At 46.0% G+C, this 22203-nt stretch overlaps 1 protein-coding gene across 4 annotated transcripts in view; it reads left to right on the top strand.

The window, feature by feature from the left end:
• FAM184A (family with sequence similarity 184 member A) overlaps positions 1-22203 on the top strand; it is a 500388-nt gene that overhangs the window by 459174 nt on the left and 19011 nt on the right. For 3 of the 4 annotated variants that reach the window (XM_063917229.1, XM_063917231.1, XM_063917228.1), the window contains 2 exons: positions 8006-8190; positions 9281-9427. In XM_063917229.1, the coding sequence (XP_063773299.1) occupies positions 8006-8190; positions 9281-9427 (332 nt within the window). The remainder of the gene's footprint in view (positions 1-8005; positions 8191-9280; positions 9428-22203) is intronic. The other variant, XM_063917230.1, reaches the window with a different exon arrangement.

Raw genomic sequence — 22203 nt, 5'->3', positions numbered from 1 at the left:
AAATGCGATTTGCTGGACTTCAAACTCGCACTTCTCCAGCTTCGCCCCAAGCTGGTGGTCTCTGAGTTTCTGGAGGACTAAGCGTACATGCTTCCGATGTTCCTCCAGGGAATGAGAGATTAGGATGTCATCTAGAAAAACAACTAAGAATCTATCCAAATATTCCCTGAGCACATCGTTCATGAATTCCTGGAAGACTGCCGGGCAAAAGGCATCACCAAATATTCATAATGCCCTGAGTGGATATTAAAGGCAGTCTTCCATTCATCCCCCTCTCTTATTCGGATTAGATTGTAAGCACCGCGTAGGTCAATCTTAGAAAAAATGGTGGCAGTACGAAGCTGGTCAAACAAAACCGAAATGAGAGGCAGTGGGTACGAGTTTTTAATCGTGATACGGTTCAATTCCCTGAAGTCGATGCAGGGTCGCAACGAACCGTCCTTTTTACCCACGAAAAAGAACCCCAACCCAACTGGGGACTGTGAGGGTCTGATAAATCCCTTAGCCAAGTTCTCCTGAATGTACTCTGCCATAGCCTGAGTCTCAGGACGTGACAGGGAGTACAACCTGCTCTTGGGAAGCTTAGCATCCGGCAACAAATCAATGGCACAGTCATAGGGGCGATGGGGAGGTAGTACCTCCGCAACTTTTTTGGAGAACACATCCGCAAAATCTGCATAACATCCTGGCAATCCTGGCAAACTTAGCTGCGAGAGCCTGACTGGAAGGCTCAAGCAACTCCTGAAACAATCACTACCCCAACTAAGAATCTCCCCAGAGACCCAGTCAAATTGAGGGTTATGGGCCCTTAACCAGGGTAACCCCAAAACCAATGGGGCAAAAGAACAGACAGTCACATAAAAAGACAATTTTTCAGAGTGTGTGGCTCCAATAAACAAAGGAATTTGGCTGGTGCAGGAGGTAATTTTACCCTGGGACAATGGTTCCCCGTTTAACCCACAGATCTCAATCTCTGATGCCAAAGGTACTGAGGGAACAGAGTGTTCCAGGGCGAATTGACGGTCCATGAAAACCCCATCGCCCCACTGTCAACAAAGGCCTCAGTCTTGACAGTTTGACCGAGGATCTCCAAAGTCACCGGAATGAGAAAAGTCTTTTTAGGAAATTCTGACTTCTGGCCTGACAGGATATTTCCCATCACCCTCAGGCCCTGAAGTTTTCCGTTTTTTCTGGGCATGATACTACAACATGACCTTTATTCCCACAGTACAAACACAAACCCTGCTGTCTCCTCCGCGTCTTCTCACGCGAGGAGAGGCGGGTAGCCCCAATCTGCATAGGCTCCTCTGAATATTCCTCAGAGTCTGAGATTCCCTTGGGAAAAAAGGAAACTGCGGTCTCCCTTTCAAGCCTACGCTCTCTCAGCCGTCTATCCACCCGGATGGATAACTGCATGAGCTGATCTAAGCTATCAGGCGAGGGATATTGTACCAGTTGGTCCTTTATCTGGTCAGAAAGGCCCCTTCGGTACTGGTTTCTCAGGGCTGGGTCATTCCACTGGGTATCATGAGCCAACCTCCGAAACTCCGTACTATAAACCTCAGCTGGCCGTCGCCCTTGCTTAAGAACCGTAATCTGAGCCTCGGCTGAAGCCATCTTGTCAGGGTCATCATACAAAATGCCCAGTGCCGTAAAAAAAGCATCAACACTTTCAAGCGACGGAGAGTCAGGCTGTAACCCATATGCCCAGACCTGTGGGTCTCCTTGTAGCAAGGAAATCACCATGCCCACCCGCTGAATCTCCGACCCAGAAGACTGGGGCCTAAGCCTGAAATATAGCTTACAGCTCTCCTTGAAACAAAAGAACTGCGAGCGGTCTCCAGAAAAACGATCCGGGAGATTTACTTTCGGCTCCTTAACCCCTGAACTAGCCGCTGCTGCTGCGGGAGCTCCGCTAGCGGCCTGCGGGGTGTTCATTTTAATGGACATCTCATTAAATTGTCGAGTCAGGACCTGCACCTGATCGACCACCTGTTGCAAAGTATTTTGAGGGGTATGCTCCATATTCCCACAAAATTTCAACAGGAGTAGGGCTGCTGAATATGTTACGCACACCAGTGCTAACAGGAGTATACCGGTGTATGAACAGAGAGGGAAGCGAAGCAAACGAACTCACAGACAGTATAACATAACATACACAGGAGGTGATGGAATAACTAATAAACACAAAGTGAACGGAGAAGCCCAAAGGCTCAGGAATTGGGTGTCTCCCTAGTGTCAGGAGTGCTCAGATGGAATAGAGCGGACAATGAAGCGATGTGTAGTGATTTAACATGTGGAGCACCTGAAATGATGTTGCTAAGAGCAACAGAAAAAACCCCAAAGGGTTACCAACGGGTGTGGGAATAAACTCCTTGGTCAGAGATAGAAATATAGACACAAGGAGAGTATCCACAATCCTAACCCCCACTTGCAGGGCACAGGTTCAGCTTACTGCCACTAAACTGACACCTGGACGCCCTGCACAGTGAGGGAGGATTAAGCAAGCAGGTCTGAGAGTACAGCCGCAAACCTGCTGGGTTCACAGAATAGCAAAAGAACCCCAGCAGGTCAAACAACTGACTCCAGTCTTACTGCTAGGTCCGGATTGGCAGAATGAAGTACCGAATCCCAAGGCCTATTCGCAGTAAGCAACAAGTAAATACAAAGTCACACAGTACTAGCTAACTCTCTGGAACTGACTAACAAACAAAGATTCAGCAGCATTTGCCTAGCCTGAGAGGATAGTTTATATAGCAGGTGCTGTCCACGCCCCACTCAGACCTCACAGACTGTGAGCACAAAACCAGCGCCGGATTCCCTGCCGTGCACAGAGCCTGTAACCACTACACAGTAAAAACCCGGACCGGAGTATCAGCTGCGCTCAGGTTACTTCGCTAACACTTGCCTCCCGGTTGCCATGGCGACGTGGCAGCACAGAGCAGGAGATCCTAACACTTTGTTTTGTTTGGCTTTCACAAACGTGGCTGGCCTGCTCACAAGCAGACCCTGGCTAGATGGATTAGCATGGTGATTGCACATGCTTATGTGAGGGCTGGTCTGTCAGCTCCTGCTCACATTACGTCCCATTCTACTCGGTCTGTTGGACCCTCTTGGGCGGCCCAACGTGGTGCGACCCTAGATCAATTGTGCAAGGTGGCTACGTGGTCCTCCGGGAACACGTTCATAAGGTTCTATGCCTTCGATACTGCCGCTTCCCAGGATGCTTCCTTTGGACGCTGGGTTCTTGTGCCCGCTACAGTGCGTCCCCTCCCATAAGGAACTGCTTTAGGACATCCCCATTGTCCAGTCCTTGTGAAGCCCAGTGTACCCCGCAGCAGAAAACGAGATTTATGGTAAGAACTTACCTTTGTTAAATCTCTTTCTGCGAGGTACACTGGGCTCCACAAGGCGCCCACCCTGACGCACTTAGCTTCTTTGGGTTGGTATGGCTTTAGCCGCTGACACTTCTCATGTCGTGAGAGTGTGGGGTATGTGGCTACTAACCGTTGTCGTCTCTTTTCCTGCTACTGCATTGGGCTGGTTAACTAAAAACTGAGCTCCTGTGCAGGGAGGCGGGGTTATAGAGGAGGCGGCGCTGTGCATTCTGGGAACAGTCAAAGCTTTGAGCCTGTTGGTGCCTCGGATCAAGATCCTACTCTACACCCCATTGTCCAATCCTTGTGGAGCCCAGTGTACCTCGCAGAAAGATTTAACAAAGGTAAGTTCTTACCATAAATCTCGTTTTATACTCCTATACAGTGGAGGGAGGACATACATCCTGTAATGGTACAATACAAATAAGACACAGAAGACCAAAGTGATTTCAGAATTTTATAATACTTACCTTTACTTTACTTACCTTTCTGCTGTGAGCCACTAAAAGACCAATTCTTTTCGTCTTTGAAAAAATTTGTACCCATATTGATTTAAATAAACACGTCTTAATATAGCTGGTATAATTTTATATATACTGAAATGTCTGAAAATCCCGGCTTTTACCCGGCATTTGAGTGCTGGGTAGATTTGCCGGTCCCTGCCTGACCCCCCTTTCACACAGGGAAGCAAATTACCAGGTGAAGCAGTTCTACCCGCTAATTTACAGATCAACACGAGTATTTCTTCTGTGTGAAAGGATCATCTTTTATCGAAATTCCCAGGTCACCGACCCTGGTACATTCCTGGGAATTTCAACCCGGGTTGACTCTTTCACACAGACAAAGGACCTGTGTTTATCGGCAAATTATTGGGTAGAACTTCGTAACCCAGTATTACGATCTGGGGCATGTATCTGGATGGAGTGTTATGCAAGCCCAGCAATCCTCAAGTCTCCTGTATACTAAAGCTTCACCTTCAGCAGCCGCCTTTCCTAGGTGGATTAAGTCCACCCAGTACTCAGATGCCTCCAGGTCTTATTGTGGACAAGGAAACTATTGGAGGCAGGGCAAGTACAAGGAATATGCTGAAGTAGACACCCACCTGGTTTGGAGTGGGTTAAAGCTGGACAGATAGGCACACAATAGACAAGGACTAGTCAAAACTGGACTGGCAGGTACTGGTGAATAGCAGCAGTATAACACACAGTGGGATCAGGACTGGATAAGACAAGACTGGACTGGCAGGTACTAGTGAATAGCAGGAGTATAACACACAGTGAGATCAGGACTAGATAAGACAAGACTGGACTGGCAGGTACTAGTGAATAGCAAGAGTATAACACAGTGAGATCAGGACTGGATAAGACAATACTGGACTGGCAGGTACTGGTGAATAGCAGGAGTATAACACAGTGGGATCAGGACTGGATAAGACAAGACTGGACTGGCAGGTACTGGTGAATAGCAGGAGTATAACACACAGGGGGATCAGGACTGGATAAGACAAGACTGGACTGGCAGGTACTGGTGAATAGCAGGAGTATAACACACAGGGGGATCAGGACTGGATAAGACAAGACTGGACTGGCAGGTACTGGTGAATAGCAGGAGTATAACACACAGGGGGATCAGGACTGGATAAGACAAGACTGGACTGGCAGGTACTGGTGAATAGCAGGAGTATAACACACAGTGAGATCAGGACTGGATAAGACAAGACTGGACTGGCAGGTACTGGTGAATAGCAGGAGTATAACACACAGTGAGATCAGGACTGGATAAGACAAGACTGGACTGGCAGGTACTGGTGAATAGCAGGAGTATAACACACAGTGGGATCAGGACTGGATAAGACAAGACTGGACTGGCAGGTACTGGTGAATAGCAGGAGTATAACACACAGTGAGATCAGGACTGGATAAGACAAGACTGGACTGGCAGGTACTGGTGAATAGCAGGAGTATAACACACAGTGGGATCAGGACTGGATAAGACAAGACTGGACTGGCAGGTACTGGTGAATAGCAGGAGTATAACACACAGGGGGATCAGGACTGGATAAGACAAGACTGGACTGGCAGGTACTGGTGAATAGCAAGAGTATAACACACAGTGGGATCAGGACTGGATAAGACAAGACTGGACTGGCAGGTACTGGTGAATAGCAGGAGTATAACACACAGGGGGATCAGGACTGGATAAGACAAGACTGGACTGGCAGGTACTGGTGAAAAGCAGGAGTATAACACACAGGGGGATCAGGACTGGATAAGACAAGACTGGACTGGCAGGTACTGGTGAATAGCAGCAGTATAACACACAGTGGGATCAGGACTGGATAAGACAAGACTGGACTGGCAGGTACTGGTGAATAGCAGGAGTATAACACACAGTGAGATCAGGACTGGATAAGACAAGACTGGACTGGCAGGTACTGGTGAATAGCAGGAGTATAACACACAGTGAGATCAGGACTGGATAAGACAAGACTGGACTGGCAGGTACTGGTGAATAGCAGGAGTATAACACACAGTGGGATCAGGACTGGATAAGACAAGACTGGACTGGCAGGTACTGGTGAATAGCAGGAGTATAACACACAGGGGGATCAGTACTGGATAAGACAAGACTGGACTGGCAGGTACTGGTGAATAGCAGGAGTATAACACACAGGGGGATCAGGACTGGATAAGCCAAGACTGGACTGGCAGGTTCTGGTGAATAGTAGCAGTATAACACACAGTGGGATCAGGACTGGATAAGACAAGACTGGACTGGAAGGTACTAGTGAATAGCAGGAGTATAACACACAGTGAGATCAGGACTGGATAAGACAAGACTGGACTGGCAGGTACTGGTGAATAGCAGGAGTATAACACACAGTGGGATCAGGACTGGATAAGACAAGACTGGACTGGCAGGTACTGGTGAATAGCAGGAGTATAACACACGGGGATCAGGACTGGATAAGACAAGACTGGACTGGCAGGTACTGGTGAATAGCAGGAGTATAACACACGGGGATCAGGACTGGATAAGACAAGACTGGACTGGCAGGTACTGGTGAATAGCAGCAGTATAACACACAGTGGGATCAGGACTGGATAAGACAAGACTGGACTGGCAGGTACTAGTGAATAGCAGGAGTATAACACCCAGTGGAATCAGGACTGAATAATACACATATCAGCCAGACAGGACTGGGTCTGGCAAGGACACTTTAGCACAGGATCTCACAGGACAAGACTATAAACCAGAGCTCCAAAGGCTTTCATGGCAAACAGGATTTATGACTAGCAGGGAATAATGGGCAGAATGGGAATATAAAGGGAGTACTAACCAATGACAAGGTTCAGTACAGACAAGCCCCCTTTAATTACTAACTCTGTGCAACTGTGCTGCTGCACATCCACAAAGCTCCTGACTTTAACAAGAAACCACATGCTGGAGTAAGGTAACAAAGCATCTCCCAACAGGTTTGTTGCTACAGCAATAAAGCAGACAGAATAGAGCTGCAATTAAACTGACAGAACAGAGTTGCAGACAGCACATGTAACACCCAGTAATCTGACCTTCTGTTTAAAGGGGTACTATCTATACATGAATATATGAAAGTAGCAAAAATTAACTCTAGTTTGCACTCACAAACTCATATACTAAAGGAACAACCATGACAGAAGCACTGAGATCTCTCTGCAATCAGCCAATTAGCATACCTCCGAACATGACCCTCTCCAGGAGGGACACAATGCTTTGCTCCTGGACTTCCCTCTTAATTTATAATTGCCATCATCTGTGGTGAGACACTTTTCTCATCCATTAACCTGTCCAAAATAGGTGCAGACAATCACAAATTAAGAGAAAAGTCCAGAAGCAGAGCATTGTGTCCCTGCTGGAGAGGGTCATGTTGGGAGGTATGCAATTAGCATACCTCCCAACAGGACCCTCTCCAGGAGGGACACAATGCTCTGCTTGTGGACTTCTCTTAATTTCTGATTGCCGGCACCTGTTTTGAGCAGGTTAATGGATAAGAAAGGTGTTTCAGCACAGGTGCCGGCAATCATACATTAAGAGGGAATTCCAGGAGCAGAGAATTGTGTCCCTCCTGGAAAGGGTCATGTTGGGAGGTATGAATTAGGACCAAAAAGCTAATGTTGGCAACTGTCATCTATTTGTATTTGCACCAGCTAGGTGGATCTGCATCTCCATGTGGGTCTGCTTATGTAAAGTGGCACAAGTGATGGCTGACCGATTGGATTATTGCATCTTGTAAAAGAAAGTGATAACCACGCCTCCATAAAGCAGTTTTGTACTGAATAGCAGTAGATCATATACAAATGCGTATGAAACATATTTTTTGTCCTTCATAGGGTATGTGCTATATAATGGGTTAACCTGCTAATTAAAATGTGAAAATTCACATATCTCTTATAATGTACAATATTTAAACTTAATGCTGTCCAATAACATGTAAGACAGGGACAACATACCTGGGGTTGAAATCTTTACGTGTGTATAAATCTGCATATCTACAGAATAATTCAGAATAATGTTTATTGCATGAAGTTATGTGAAATGCAAATAAGCAAGAATATTTATGTTTAAATTTGTTTTTTGTTTTTTTATAGGAATCCGAGTATTTAGGACGGAAAGCAGATCTTGAGAAGCAGCTCAGACATCAAGAACAACACGTGTCAAATCTTAATAAGGAGCTTCTGATACTACATGAGAGCATAAACACTTTAACTAAGGAGCTGGAGTTTAAAGGAAAAGAGATTCTCCGAGTCCGCAGTGAAGCCAATCAGCAAATAAGGTACATTGGCTAATTTCCTTAAATGAGTTGTATAGAAAAGGGTTCCTTCCCATAGTGTACAACTATATATTATTCATTGCTTGGGAACAGAAGGTAGGATTGTGCGTACAGTGAGCTCCTGGCTCCCAGCTATCAGTAAGTTTGGTCATTATCAGAGGTCATTCACTGGGTTATTCTATCAGATTCAGACGGAGGTATGGATTTGACTGGCTTCATCCACTTGTAGCGTCATACGTGTGATCTCCTACTCATGGACTGTAATCTGTTATTGCATACTTCACTTGTGAAACCAACAGTGGCTGACCCTTGTCTGTAGGGGGTGTGTTGCTTGTGTAGTTTTTTGGGTTGTAGATAAAATACGCTATAATATAAAGATCATAGAAGCAAATTATTTTACATAGCATGACATTCACTAATGAAGGCACATGTCAGTAACACACATGACTAATATTCCACTTTTCTGATTATAACAATACAATAACATACTATAAGCATGTATCAGGAAAGTGGAGCATGTTATAACGTTGAGTGGGCACAAAGAGGTGTATAGTCAGGGATGTGTCAAGAGCTGAAAAGCTCAAGGCTGCCCCTTTTCTGCCTCCTGTTTCTCACAATTAACTTGTCATTCCCTCTGCTTCTATGCAGAGCACAAATAACTGGGTCATACCTCCCAAATGCCACGTCATTGCAGCCCTGCTTGTGTCCTGCTTAAATCAGTGTGGTTGGGAGGTAAGCAATCCATAGTTAATTATCCCAAATAAAATGGTTACTCATAAATAATACCACATGCATTTTTGCCAATGATCTACTGGCACACTTTGACATTAATATTAGAAATTCTGCTGTATTTTGGATACTCCTCCTAAGTATATGGTAACTTACATAGCTCAATGATTAGAAACAAATACTGCAAATCTCATCAAGCGTACAGACCACAAAGAGTGGTTTTGTGTCATAGACAGGACTTGAACTAGTTTGACATCTGTGATTATATTCTATTATAGGCATAAAACATGTGTTCATACCGGTAAGGTGCTAATCATTTTTAAACAGTTTTAAGCATATATATTCAATTCTATTTTGAAAAAAGGGTACATGAGCAAGAATTTAACAAGAAACATGAGGAGGACATGAATGACTTAACAGCAGCAAACATCAGAGAGAAGCAACTTATAATGGCAGAATTTGCAAAGACACAATCATTGCTCGTGGAAAAAATATCTGCATTACAAGTTTCGTAAGTTTGAGAGAACCAGTTTTTGGAAGTTGAGGTGCCTAAAGAATAACCCTAGCCTATTTCTTACCACTAACTTCTTCAAACTAACATTGCTAACCAATTTTATAATGGCATAATTAAATAAATGTAATATTATTGTTAACACTTTCTTATATAGCGCAGCAAATTCCATTGTGCTTTACAATTGGAGTATGGACAGTTACTGTCAGCAATAACCTACTAATGTTACTATGACTTCTATTCAGCTAGGACCATCTCACACTGCTGGACCACAATGACTAGTTCATTCTGTTCTGTGCTCTGACTGAGGTAGGACTATGAAATCTGGACAAAAAATAACAATAGGCTTAATTCCCTCCCAAAAAATAAGATATGTAGGCAGAGGCGTATCTAGGGTAGGGTGAGTGGGGCACGTGCCCTGGGCGCCTTGGCAGGCCCAGGAGAGGGGGGCGCCGCCGGCGGCCAGGGCATCATGCCCCACTCGCCCCCGTCACGCCGAAAGCCGAAATGTGAGGGGAGGAGAGCGCTCGCTTCGCTCGCCATGCTTCGGGCATGGTGCCTTCGCTTTGCTCGGCACAGATTACCGTTCCAATCGTAGTCCACGTGGATCGTTAAGTATGAAAAGGTTCAAAAAAAGAAAAAAATTGTGAAAAACGCATGTCGACCTTTTGACCTGTCGACCTAGAACATTTCGACCTAAAGACCCTGTCGACCTATACACCCTGTCGACCTAGTTACTGTCGACCAATAGTGGTCGACCTAGACATTGTCGACCTAGTTACTGTCGACTTTCAATCCGGATCCCTGCCACATTTCCATCAGTGTGTTGTCCACGTTGATAACATCCTCTTTTGGCCTCCATCAATGTCAACTTTACCAAGGAACCGTAACTGAGTTAGTGAGCCATGCGCAGTTTCGCTGTACCGGCCATGTGTACTTACACTTGCATGACTTATCCTGTGAGACATCAGAATCTTATCATCAGAAACCTCTCACTCAATGCATTTTAGTTCCTTTACTCTCTGTGATCTCTACTTCATTTCCTTGTACTGTATGTGACCATCTTAGTTCTTCAGTCTGCTTTTTCTAGATATGTTCAGAATCTTTTCTCTACTGACAATCATGCCATGTCACACTCTCCAATTCTTAACGTGTCCCCATGTTTATTTGGGTTGGGATTGATATGCCGGTGGGATACTGGCAGTCAGAATACCGACCGCGGCACCCCGATGTTGAGAAGGGGGAATATAAGTATACTTACCTTGCCCCATTGGCCCCCTAACCCTGCCTTCCAGCAGCCTAACCCTCCTTCCCCCATGCAGCCTAATCCTAACCCTGCCCTGTGGCTCCTAAACCTAACCCCATCCCTGCAGCTTAATCCTACCCCTCCCCCCGCAGCCTAACCCTCCACGGGTGTGATTAACCTTAGCCCTCCCCCTCCCTGTAGCCTAAACCTAACACCCCTCCCCGTAGCCTAACCCTAACTCTCCCCCGCAGCTTAAACCTAAACCCCCGGTCCCCCTGCGGCTTTCATGATGGGCCGGCACTTGCTGGTTCTGGATTCAGGATTTAGCATTGACTGTCATTCCATAGATTTGGTCATCTTCAGTAGGGAGCTTGATCGTGATATCCAAATCGCTGGAATGACAGGTGGACCCCCTTCCTTTGAGAGTACTTGTACTCCTTCTCTCTACAGTGTACCCATTGGCTGGCAAAAGGGGGGATGCACTCTTATCCCTGGGGCTCTGTGTCATCCTAGCATTCCCCACCCCCTGCTAGCCCCAACTGCATCTCCTGCACCACTCTCCCTGAAGCATCTGTCAAAAGGTTAGAAGAATGGCAGGTGAGCAGGGGTTTTCATGTAAACCGGTTTTATCCAGAGAGAAAAATTGACATTGAAATATAATTGCGCTTGTGCTGTAGAGTAACTCAAGCATATTAACCAGTGCAGTAACTAGACTTTTTAGCGATGTGTGCAAGAAACAGCACCCGAGGAAAATGCCTGAATAAAACCGGCATTGAAACATCGTTATTCACATTGCCTGCCTAAAGAGTCCCTTTTGTTAGGCACCTGGAGTGCAGCGTCTGCTGCTGACCTATATATGTATATATATATATATATATATATATATATATATATATGTGTATGTATATATTAACCACTAAGAATAAAAACACAGAAAACAGTGTGTTCAATTGGTGTTCAATTCTCCATTCAGGTGGTGTAATCATTATCCATCCAGGACAAGTTTACGCCATATCCCAGTGCAAGGAGAGTGCACCCACTAAACTTAAAACTTATCAAACTACCGTTCTTTACTGCCACACACACACTAAGAAACCATACACAAAAATAGGTGGGCAGGTGGGAAAACTGGAATAAAGAGGCAGATTCTCTGACCACTGTTGAAGGCAAAAACTCCTCCCATTTAACTACTATTGGCTGTTAAAAATTAATCTGACTGCTTTAAGGGGGGAAATACAGTACCAACACATTATTAAAGGGATCAACACTGAAACTCCTCATGGTTTAATGTCCCTCAGATCATCACATCTCCAAGTACCACCAGTGGTGACATCACTAACCCTGCAACAAGCCGGGTCTGGCCGTCAGCCTGAAAGGGGTCTCAGCCGGGTCGCACCAGGCAGGACCGAATAAAAATCCCAGGTGCAACCCAGCATAGTGCTGTGAAAAGAGTATTACTCAATTAAAACAAAAGAACAACAAACAGTGCACATTTTGAAAGAGAAACACCAATATATAACTTAAGGCCCATACACACTGGGCGATTTTGATCTGAAAGCAGATCACTTTTGGTGTTTTGAGCTGCTTTCAGCTCAAAACCGCCCAGTGTGTATGCCCCGGCAATGAGCGATGAGTGCTGATGCGCGCTCCCGCTTCATCGATGGCAGCTGGTATTGCCAGTAGATGTACGGCGGCTTTCCATAGCGTCCTGCCATGGAAAGCCGTTCACCCCCGCTGACATCGCTGGGCCGGGTGGAAAACGCGCTCAGTGTGTATGCACTGAGCGATTTTCAGCCCAGCGATGTCAGCCATCATCGCTGTGCATACATGCTGGGCAAAAACGCCCAGTGTGTATGGACCTTTACAGATATCTCCTGCAGTATTAAATGACTTGTACACCCCTGTGCTAAGCCTATTTTGACCCTTTTAGGGTCACAACAGTCTGGGCCTTATGCAGTAGCCTATGAGATACAGGCATTTGCGTGATGCCATTCTTTTTGCCCCATAAATTATTGTCACTTTTTAAATACAGGCTCACAGGCTATCACATAATGTCCTCTGTCTTCAAGTTCATTATGTCTGCGGGGCAGCACCGCCAAAAATCATACTGGTTTTCTATTATAAGACTTTGTATTTTCAGAAAATGTCATAGCATATTTGTACAGCTACCACTTCTTGTGGGATTTTTCATTTTCCTTTCTATACTGTATACGGGATGAAAGTAGTGAAAAGGTTGCAGCAGCACAATAAAAGGTATGGAAATCACTCTTCCTGTTATCATAAGATGGATTTGGTAAATTTATAGACAATAAAATATTACTAGTATACTGTAATCCACAACATCTAATAAAATTATTACTTGATCACAGTAGACAATTCATTATGGGCCCCACTTCCTCCTTTGCCATGGTATGTGGTTGAATTATTGACAGTAACCATGTTGACATACATAAAGTTGAAACCACAATGTCAACAACAGAACATCGACATTGTTCAAACTGACGATAGGTACTAATTCGACATCCTCAAACTGTCTACAGGTTCACAATATCAACATGTGAAATGTCGATAGTTTCTGGATGCCGGTGGTTAGGCTGTGGGTTTGAGGATTAGGGTTAGGCTGCTGAAGGGGTTAGGATTATGGTTAAGGATTTGGGAAACATGCTCAATGGAATGCTGGAGGGCCACAGCTCACACCCGGAAGTGACTATCACTGCACCGCCAGGACCAGGAAAAAGGCACAGGAGCCGCCGCTGCCACTGGAGCAGGTCAGAAGTCTCTAGACCACCAAGTCTCTAAACCACCAAGTCAACATGCTAAACATGTTGACATGCTGCATGTCAACAGTCAACTCTGATGAACAGATAACTGGAGACCAGTTATACTTATTCCACCGGCACTTGAAATCTCCTCATCTATTCATTCCAAGCCCTCCCTTTATTCTCTTTCTTATTAATATCAAACTTCATTGTAATTGAATCTGTATGCTGCAACATGTAATATAATTATTTCTTAATAACCGATTGCACTGAAATCCCATGCTAGCAATTCATCTGGGCTTTTCTGAATCTCCTGACATCTTCATGTCACTCTCTCCATGTTGAAAGGTTATTCAGTGCTCAAATGAGTCTGACCATGACCAACCCGTCGTTGTCACACAGCGTAGATGGAGCCCTGCAAATTCACTGCAGGCTCCGGTTCCTGTAGACTGGCTGAGAGCACTGTCTCTATAATCATGTAAGTCGTGTATTATATATATATTTATACACACACACATACCTTATTTTCTCTAACGTCCTAGTGGATGCTGGGGACTCCGTCAGGACCATGGGGAATAGCGGGCTCCGCAGGAGACAGGGCACATCTAAAAAGCTTTTTAGGTCACATGGTGTGTACTGGCTCCTCCCCCCATGACCCTCCTCCAAGCCTCAGTTAGGTTTTTGTGCCCGTCCGAGAAGGGTGCAAACTGGATGGCTCTCTTAAGGAGCTGTTTAGTAAAGTTTTTTTTTAGGTTTCTAATCAGTGATTCCTGCTGGCGACAGGATCACTGCAACGAGGGACTTAGGGGAGAGACTTGCAACTCACCTGCGTGCAGGAGGATTGAAGTTTTAGGCTACTGGACACTGAGCTCCAGAGGGAGTCGGAACACAGGTCAGCCTGGGGTTCGTCCCGGAGCCGCGCCGCCGATCCCCCTTACAGACGCTGAAGAAAGACGGCGGAACGGAGGTCCGGAAACAGGCGGCAGAAGACTTCACAGTCTTCAGAGAGGTAGCGCACAGCACTGCAGCTGTGCGCCATTGTTGCTACACGGCTCACTGACACGGTCACGGAGGGTGCAGGGCGCTGCTGGGGGCGCCCTGGGCAGCAATATAAATACCTATTTGGCAAATAAATACATCACATATAGCCATTAAGGCTATATGTATGTATTTAACCCAGGCCAGTTTTCCTAATAACCGGGAGAAAAGCCCGCCGTGAAAGGGGCGGAGCTTATTCTCCTCAGCACTCAGCGCCATTTTCCTGACCAGCTCCGCTGGTGAGGAAGGCTCCCACTCTCCCCTGCACTACAGAAACAGGGTTAAAGAGAAGGGGGGCATAAATTGGCGATATAATTATATATTAAGAGCCCATATATAGAAACAACACCTTCTAGGGTTGTTATATACATTATGGCGCTTTTGGTGTGTGCTGGCAAACTCTCCCTCTGTCTCCCCAAAGGGCTAGTGGGTCCTGTCCTCTATCAGAGCATTCCCTGTATGTGTGTGCTGTAGGTCGGTACGTGTGTGTCGACATGTATGAGGAAAATGTTGGTGAGGAGACGGAGAAAATTGCCTGTAATGGTGATGTCACTCTCTAGGGAGTCGACACCAGAATGGATGGCTTACTTATGGAATTACGTGATAATGTCAACACGCTGCAAGCCGGTTGACGACATGAGACAGCCGGCGGACAAATTAGTATCGGTCCAGGCGTCTCAGACACCGTCAGGGGCTTGTAAAAACGCCCATTTACCTCAGTCGGTCGACAGACACTGACACGGACACTGACCCCAGTGTCGACGGTGAAGAAACAAACGTATTTTTCCTTTAGGGCCACAAGTTACATGTTAAGGGCAATGAAGGAGGTGTTACGTATTTCTGATACCACAAGTACCACAAATAAGGGTATTTTGTAGGGTGGGAATAAACTACTTGTAGTTTTGCCTGAATCAGATAAATTAAATGAAGTGTGTGATGATACGTGGGGTTCCTCCGACAGAAAGTTATGGGCGGTATACCCTTTTTCCCGCCAGTAGTAAGGGCGAGTTGGAAAACACACCTTAGGGTGGACAAGGCGCTCACACGCTTATAAAAAAACATGGCGTTACCGTTTCCAGATACGGCCGCCCTCAAGGAGCCAGCTGATAGGAAGCTGGAAAATATCATAACAGTATATACACACATACTGGTGTTATACTACGACCAGCAATCGCCTCAGCCTGGATGTGCAGCGCTGAGGGGGCTTGGTCGGATTTCCTGACTGAAAATTTTGATACCCTTGACAGGGACAGGATTTTATTGTCTATAGAGCATTTTAAGGATGCATTTCTATATATGTGTGATGCGCAGAGGCATATTTGCATTCTGGCATCAAGAGTAAATGTGATGTACATATCTGCCAGACGAAGACACGACAGTGGTCAGGTGAGGCAGATTCCAGACGGCATATGGAAGTATTGCCGTATAAAGGGGCGGTCCATTGGACCTGGTGGCCATGGCAACAGCTGAAAAATCCACCTTTTGTTACCCCGAGTCACATATTGGCAGAAAAGGACACAGTCTTTTCAGTCTCAGTCCTTTCGTCCCCATACGGGCAGGCGGGCGAAGGCCAGTCATATCTGCCCAGGGGGAGAGGAAAGGGAAGAAGACTGCAGCAAGCAGCTCATTCCCAGGAACAGAAGCTCCTCACGGCTTCTGCCAAGTCCGCAGCATAACGCTGGGGCCGTACAAGCGGACTCAGGTGCGGTAGGGGGTCATCTCAAGAGTTTCAGCAACACTCGCAAGGGAACTCCGGGATCCTACATGTAATATCCCAGGTGTACATTGGAAATTCGAGACGTCTCCCCCTCACACAATTCACAGGCTGTATTCCCAGCAGGTGATAATCAAAGTACCCTTCTTACAACAAGGAAGGGGGTAGTATTCCACACTATATTGTGGTACTGAAGCCAACCGGCTCGGTGAGATCTGAAATATTTGAACACTTACATACAAGCGTTCAAATCAAGATGGAGTCACTCGGAGCAGTGATAGCGAACCAGGAAGAAGTGGACGATATGATGTCACTGGATATCAGGGACGTTTACCTACAGGTCCAAATTTGCCCTTCTCACCAAGGGTACTTCAGGTTCCTGGTACAGAACTGTCACTATCAGTTCAGACGCTGCCGTTTGGATTGTCCACGGCGCCCCGGGTCTTTACCAAGGTAATGGCCGGAATGAGGATTTTTCTTAAAAGAAAAATGGACGCTTTCCTGATAAGGGCAAGGTCCAGAGAACAGTTGGAGGTCGGAGTAGCACTATCTTAAGTAGTTCTACGACAGCACGAGTGGATTCTAAATATTCCAAAATCGCAGCTTTTTCCGACGACACGTCTACTGTTCCTAGGGAAGATTCTGGACACAGTCCAGAAAAACGTGTTTCTCCCAGTGGAGAAAACCAGGGAGTTATCCGAGCTAATCGGGATCCTCCTAAAACCAGGAAAAGTGTCAGTGCATCATTGCACAAGAGTCCTGGTAAAAATGGTGGCTTATTACGAAGCAATTCCATTCGGCAGATTTCCCGCAAGAACTCTTCAGTGGGATCTGCTGGACAAATGGTCCGGATCGCATCCTCAGATGCATCAGCGGATAACCCTATATCCAAGGAAAAGGGTGTCTCTCCTGTGGTGATTACAGAGTGCTCATCTTCTAGAGGGCCGCAGATTCGGCATTCAGGATTGGATGCCGGTGACCACGGAGGCCAGCCTGAGAGGCTGGGGAACAGTCACACAGGGAAAAAATTTCCAGGGAAGTGTGATTAAGTCTGGAGAATTCTCTCCGCATAAATAAGCTTAGAGCAAATTTATAATGCTCTAAACTTAGCTAGACCTCTGCTTCAAGGTCAGCCGGTATTGATCCAGTGGGATAACATCACGGCAGTCGCCCACGTAAACAGAAGGGCGGCACAAGAAGCAGGAGGGCAGTGAAAACTGCAAGGATTTTTCGCTAGGCGGAAAATCATGTGATAGCACTGTCAGCAGTGTTCTTTCCGGGAGTGGACGACTGGGAAGCAGACTTCCTCAGCAGGCATGACCTCCACCCGGGAGAGTGGAAACTTCATAGGGAAGTTTTTCAACATGATTGTGGACCGTTGGCAAAGACCAAAGGTGGACATGATGGCGTCCCGCCCGAACAAAAACGGGACAGGTATTCCGCCAGGTCATGAGACCTTCAGGCGATAGCTGTGGATGTTCTGGTAACACCGTGGGTGTACCAGTCTGTGTATGTGTTCCCTCCTCTGTTTCTCATAACCAGGGTATTGAGAATTATAAGACATAGAGGAGTATGAACTATACTAGTGGCTCCGGATTGGCCAAGAGGGACTTGGTACCCGGAACTTCAAGAAATGCTCACAGAGGACTAAGGGCCTGGGGAGCTAAGAAGGGACTTGATTCAGCAAGTACCATGTCTATTCCAAGACTTACCGCGGCTGCGTTTGACGGCATGGCGGTTGAATGCCGGATCCTGAGGGGAAAAGGCATTCCATAAGAGGTCATACCTACCCTGGTCAAAGCCAGGAAGGAGGTGACCGCACAACGTCATCACCACATGTGGTGAAAATATGTTGCGTGGGTGAGGCCAGGAAGGCTCCACGACGGAAATTCAACTAGGTCGATTTCTACACTTCCTGAAAACAGGAGTGTTTTGGACCTCAAATTGGGGTTCATTAACATTTAAATTTCGGCCCTGTAGATTTTCTTCCAGAAAGAATTGACTTCAGTTCCTGAAGTCCAGATTGTAAAGGATGTATTGCATATACAGCTTTTTTGTGCCCCTAGGGGCACCGTGAGATCTCAACATAGTGTTGGGATTTCTTAAAATCATATTGGTTTGAACCGCTCAAATCTGTGGATTTGAAATATCTCACATGGAAAGTGACCATGCTGTTGACAAATATCTCACATGGGAAGTGACCATGTTGTTAGCCCTGGCCTCGGCCAGGCGATTGTCAGAATGGGCGGCTTTGTCTTACAAAAGCCCATATTAAAAATTTTCCATTTGAACAGGACAGAACTGGGACTCGTCTCCAGTTTCTTCATGAAGGGGTGTCAGCGTTTTCACCTGAAACAACCTCTTGTGGTGCCTGCGGCTACTAGGGACTTGGAGGACTCCAAGTTACTAGACGTGGTCAGGGCCCTAAAAATATATATATATATATATATATATATATAGTTAGGACGGCTGGAGTCAGAAAGTCTGACTTGCTGTTTATACTGTATACACCCAACAAGCTGGGTGCTCATGCTTCTAAGCAGTCTATTGCACGCTGGATTTGTAGTACAATTCAGCTTGCACATTCTGTGGCAGGCCTGCCACAGACGAAATATGTAGATGCCCATTCCACAAGGAAGGTGGGCTCATCCTGGGCGGCTGCCCGAGGAGTCTCGGCATTACAACTTTGCCGAGCAGCTACGTGGTCAGGGGAGAACACGTTTGTAAAATTTTACAAATTTTGATACTCTGGCTAAGGAGGACCTGGAGTTCTCTCATTCGGTGCTGCAGAGTCATCCGCACTCTCCCGCCCGTTTGGGAGCTTTGGTATAATCCCCATGGTCCTGACGGAGTCCCCAGCATCCACTAGGACGTTAGAGAAAATAAGAATTTACTTACCGATAATTCTATTTCTCGTAGTCCGTAGTGGATGCTGGGCGCCCATCCCAAGTGCGGATTGTCTGCAATGCTTGTACATAGTTATTGTTACAAAAATCGGGTTATTACTATTGTTGTGAGCCATCTTTTCGGAGGCTACTTCGTTTTGTTATCATACTGTTAACTGGGTTCAGATCACAAGTTGTACGGTGTGATTGGTGTGGCTGGTATGAGTCTTACCCGGGATTCAAGATCCTTCCTTATTGTGTACGCTCGTCCGGGCACAGTACCTAACTGAGGCTTGGAGGAGGGTCATGGGGGGAGGAGCCAGTACACACCATGTGACCTAAAAAGCTTTTTAGATGTGCCCTGTCTCCTGCGGAGCCCGCTATTCCCCATGGTCCTGACGGAGTCCCCAGCATCCACTACGGACTACGAGAAATAGAATTATCGGTAAGTAAATTCTTATTTGTTTTCCCTTTTTTTAAGGGGGGATGGGGGCACTAAAACCCCAACTTGCCTCCGGGCGACTGGAATGAACTTACGCCCTTCTTAGCATAGTGCAGTGACTACAGAACAAGGGCATTAGGATCGTAGCATGGTGTAGTAACAAGTGTAGCCAGTGTAAGTGTGATACCCGGGCAAATAAAGGACAATGTTATTGGGTGAGTAGATGATCTTTTACCTGGTGATTATGTCCGCTTTACACTATCTGTGTACCGGGATACCAACTTAAGATGGAAGTTCGTTCACGATACTTCGGAGAGGTAAGGGATATACGTCTGCACAAGCGGGTTGTTCAGGGAGCAGTCAACTCAACTTCGGTTTATTAAAGGCAGTAGGAAAATCAAACAACTTGAACAATAGTACTACGTTACAGTAAATCATCAAGTACAGATAATAAACAGTTGGTCTTCACACCGTAGATTATGCCAACACTGTCATAGACTGTTTAATTATTCAGGTGTTGCATATCCCATCACCGTCCTTCTCAGCAGTTATACATGTTTACCTGAATTGGTTATATTGACTTATTATACTATTCAAACCTTAACTCAAATATTCAAGCTGTTACCATCAAAATATGCATGCATAAGAAAAACAGTTTGTTACCAGTTACAATTATCTGATTACCCTTACTGAGTATCCCATGTATTCAGAAGTATTAGTACAACTTATGTTCTTCCGCCTGTGCACAGGTCTGTAGCCCCCTTTAGAATGTGTCCACAAGTGGATATATATGCATATATATATTTAGTCTTTCTTAGACATGTCCCTGTAGTGTAAATAAAGGCCTGTCCTCTCTGTGGCAACACTGAGGGAAAACTGATCCACTGCCTTTCCCATTCACTCTGTGTAGTTCTGTTCAGGCCTCCTTTGCACTGTAACCTGGCTGTCACAGTTCATCTGACGTACAATGTCACTGGTCTGTAAGGCCCGGCAGATAAGCATCGGTGGCACTAGCACTGTGTGTGCTGTCTTTTCTAGTAAGACTTAGGGCATTTAATGTAAGAGGATGCAGTTTGTGCTATTGCTGGCAACAAGTTATGCTGTGCCACAGACAAAAGTGTTCTATACTCCTAGCGTAGTGCCAGCTGCAATGTTTGTAGACAGTGTGTGAGCAGGGACCCTGTTTACTTGTACAGAATCCTCCCTGAGGATGGAGTTACCTCTCAGTGCTGTCTCTGGCTTCTGTATTCACAGCACTGTCTCTGCATGGATAGGGCATTCTCTGTAGCTGCTACTTCCTCTGTTCTTATATGGGCAGTGAGCTGTTACTGATGAAACCTCACTGCTCTCACTCCCTCTCTCCTCCAGAGGAGTCCCTTGCTGTTGCTGCTGGGACTTGCACAATGATACTAGGGCTAACAGGATACTCTGGAACTGACACACAGGAACTCAGCCTCTGCAACTCACTGCCATTCTCACTCAGGATCCCACTGCTTGGTCTGCTGTCCTCTCTTCTGTCCCAGCTTACAGCACTCCTCAGTCCTCACACCAATCTCTCCATCACTCCACCCTTCCTCTGGGTTCTCTCTAGGGATTGGCCAATCAGATGAGAGGTGTGGGCAGTGTCCTCCATCACACCATCCACTGTTGCTAGGCTCCAAGAAAAAGGGGGGAAAGGGTAAAGCTGCAGGTTATGTCTGTTTATATGGCAGCCCAGAGTATACAGCTGTCCTTTTTGGCAAAAAGTCTGGGCTACACAGGTTCTCATAGGGTCCTACATGGAGCACCTGGTACAATAAGGCAATGTACATGTCAGTTGAAGGGAGCATGAGTCCTGTAAGTTCTGGGGGATACCACACTCAACCCCGCTTGAATGATGCGTGTCCTCACGCATTCGTCTCTCCACATAGTCATAAAGTCAATTTTTTTCACAACATTGACAATTTACTGACATGAAATACATTAGGTTGCAGGTACTGAAACAATTATGTTTTAAACCTCAATGCATTTAGTAACTTAAGAGCAAACAAGTTTGAAAATCACATTAGTATAATCAATACAGATCAGACATGAGAAGGGTCTATAACTAATGGGCAAGAACCCCTGTGCGCCTCTTCCCTGGCTTTCTCGATGCCTGCTGCAACAGTGAGATAAATTCTTCACCACCTATTGAGGTGTACTCATAGTCAGGACGATGCAACGCTGGAAAGAGCCATTTCACGGCCTCTTTAGCTTCCCCCTGGGTTTTTGCAGGATGGTGAGGTTTAGGGATGAGCATAACTGAATCTGATGCATTGGGTTTAGAGGATTCTAAGTCTTCCTCTGTGGCCTTGTGGGTCACTACTTCTGCTTCCCGGTCCTGATCAGTAGCGTTTGAATGAGCCGGATTGAGGTAGGCCATATTGGAATTGGTGTCTTCCATCATCGTAGGTCCACACTGAAACGACCGAACAGTTTCTTGCAGGTTCTGTTGCGTATATCCACTTGGTTTCACAAGGTTAGCTGTTCTTCCCAATAATGCACTCTGCGATTCGGCATTAGGATCCTGTTGACTGCATACAGATGGCCTCTGGTTTATACTTTCTGTCACGTTTTCTGTGGAATACATTCCATCTTCATGGCATCGGTAGTGACGTGGATGACCTCCACGGTGTGGATGGCACCAATAAGGCCTGCGATCTGCTGCATACCT

This window comes from Pseudophryne corroboree, chromosome 4 (assembly GCF_028390025.1).
Source record: "Pseudophryne corroboree isolate aPseCor3 chromosome 4, aPseCor3.hap2, whole genome shotgun sequence".
NCBI lineage: Eukaryota > Metazoa > Chordata > Amphibia > Anura > Myobatrachidae > Pseudophryne > Pseudophryne corroboree.
This window is presented reverse-complemented; position numbering and strand designations above follow the sequence as displayed.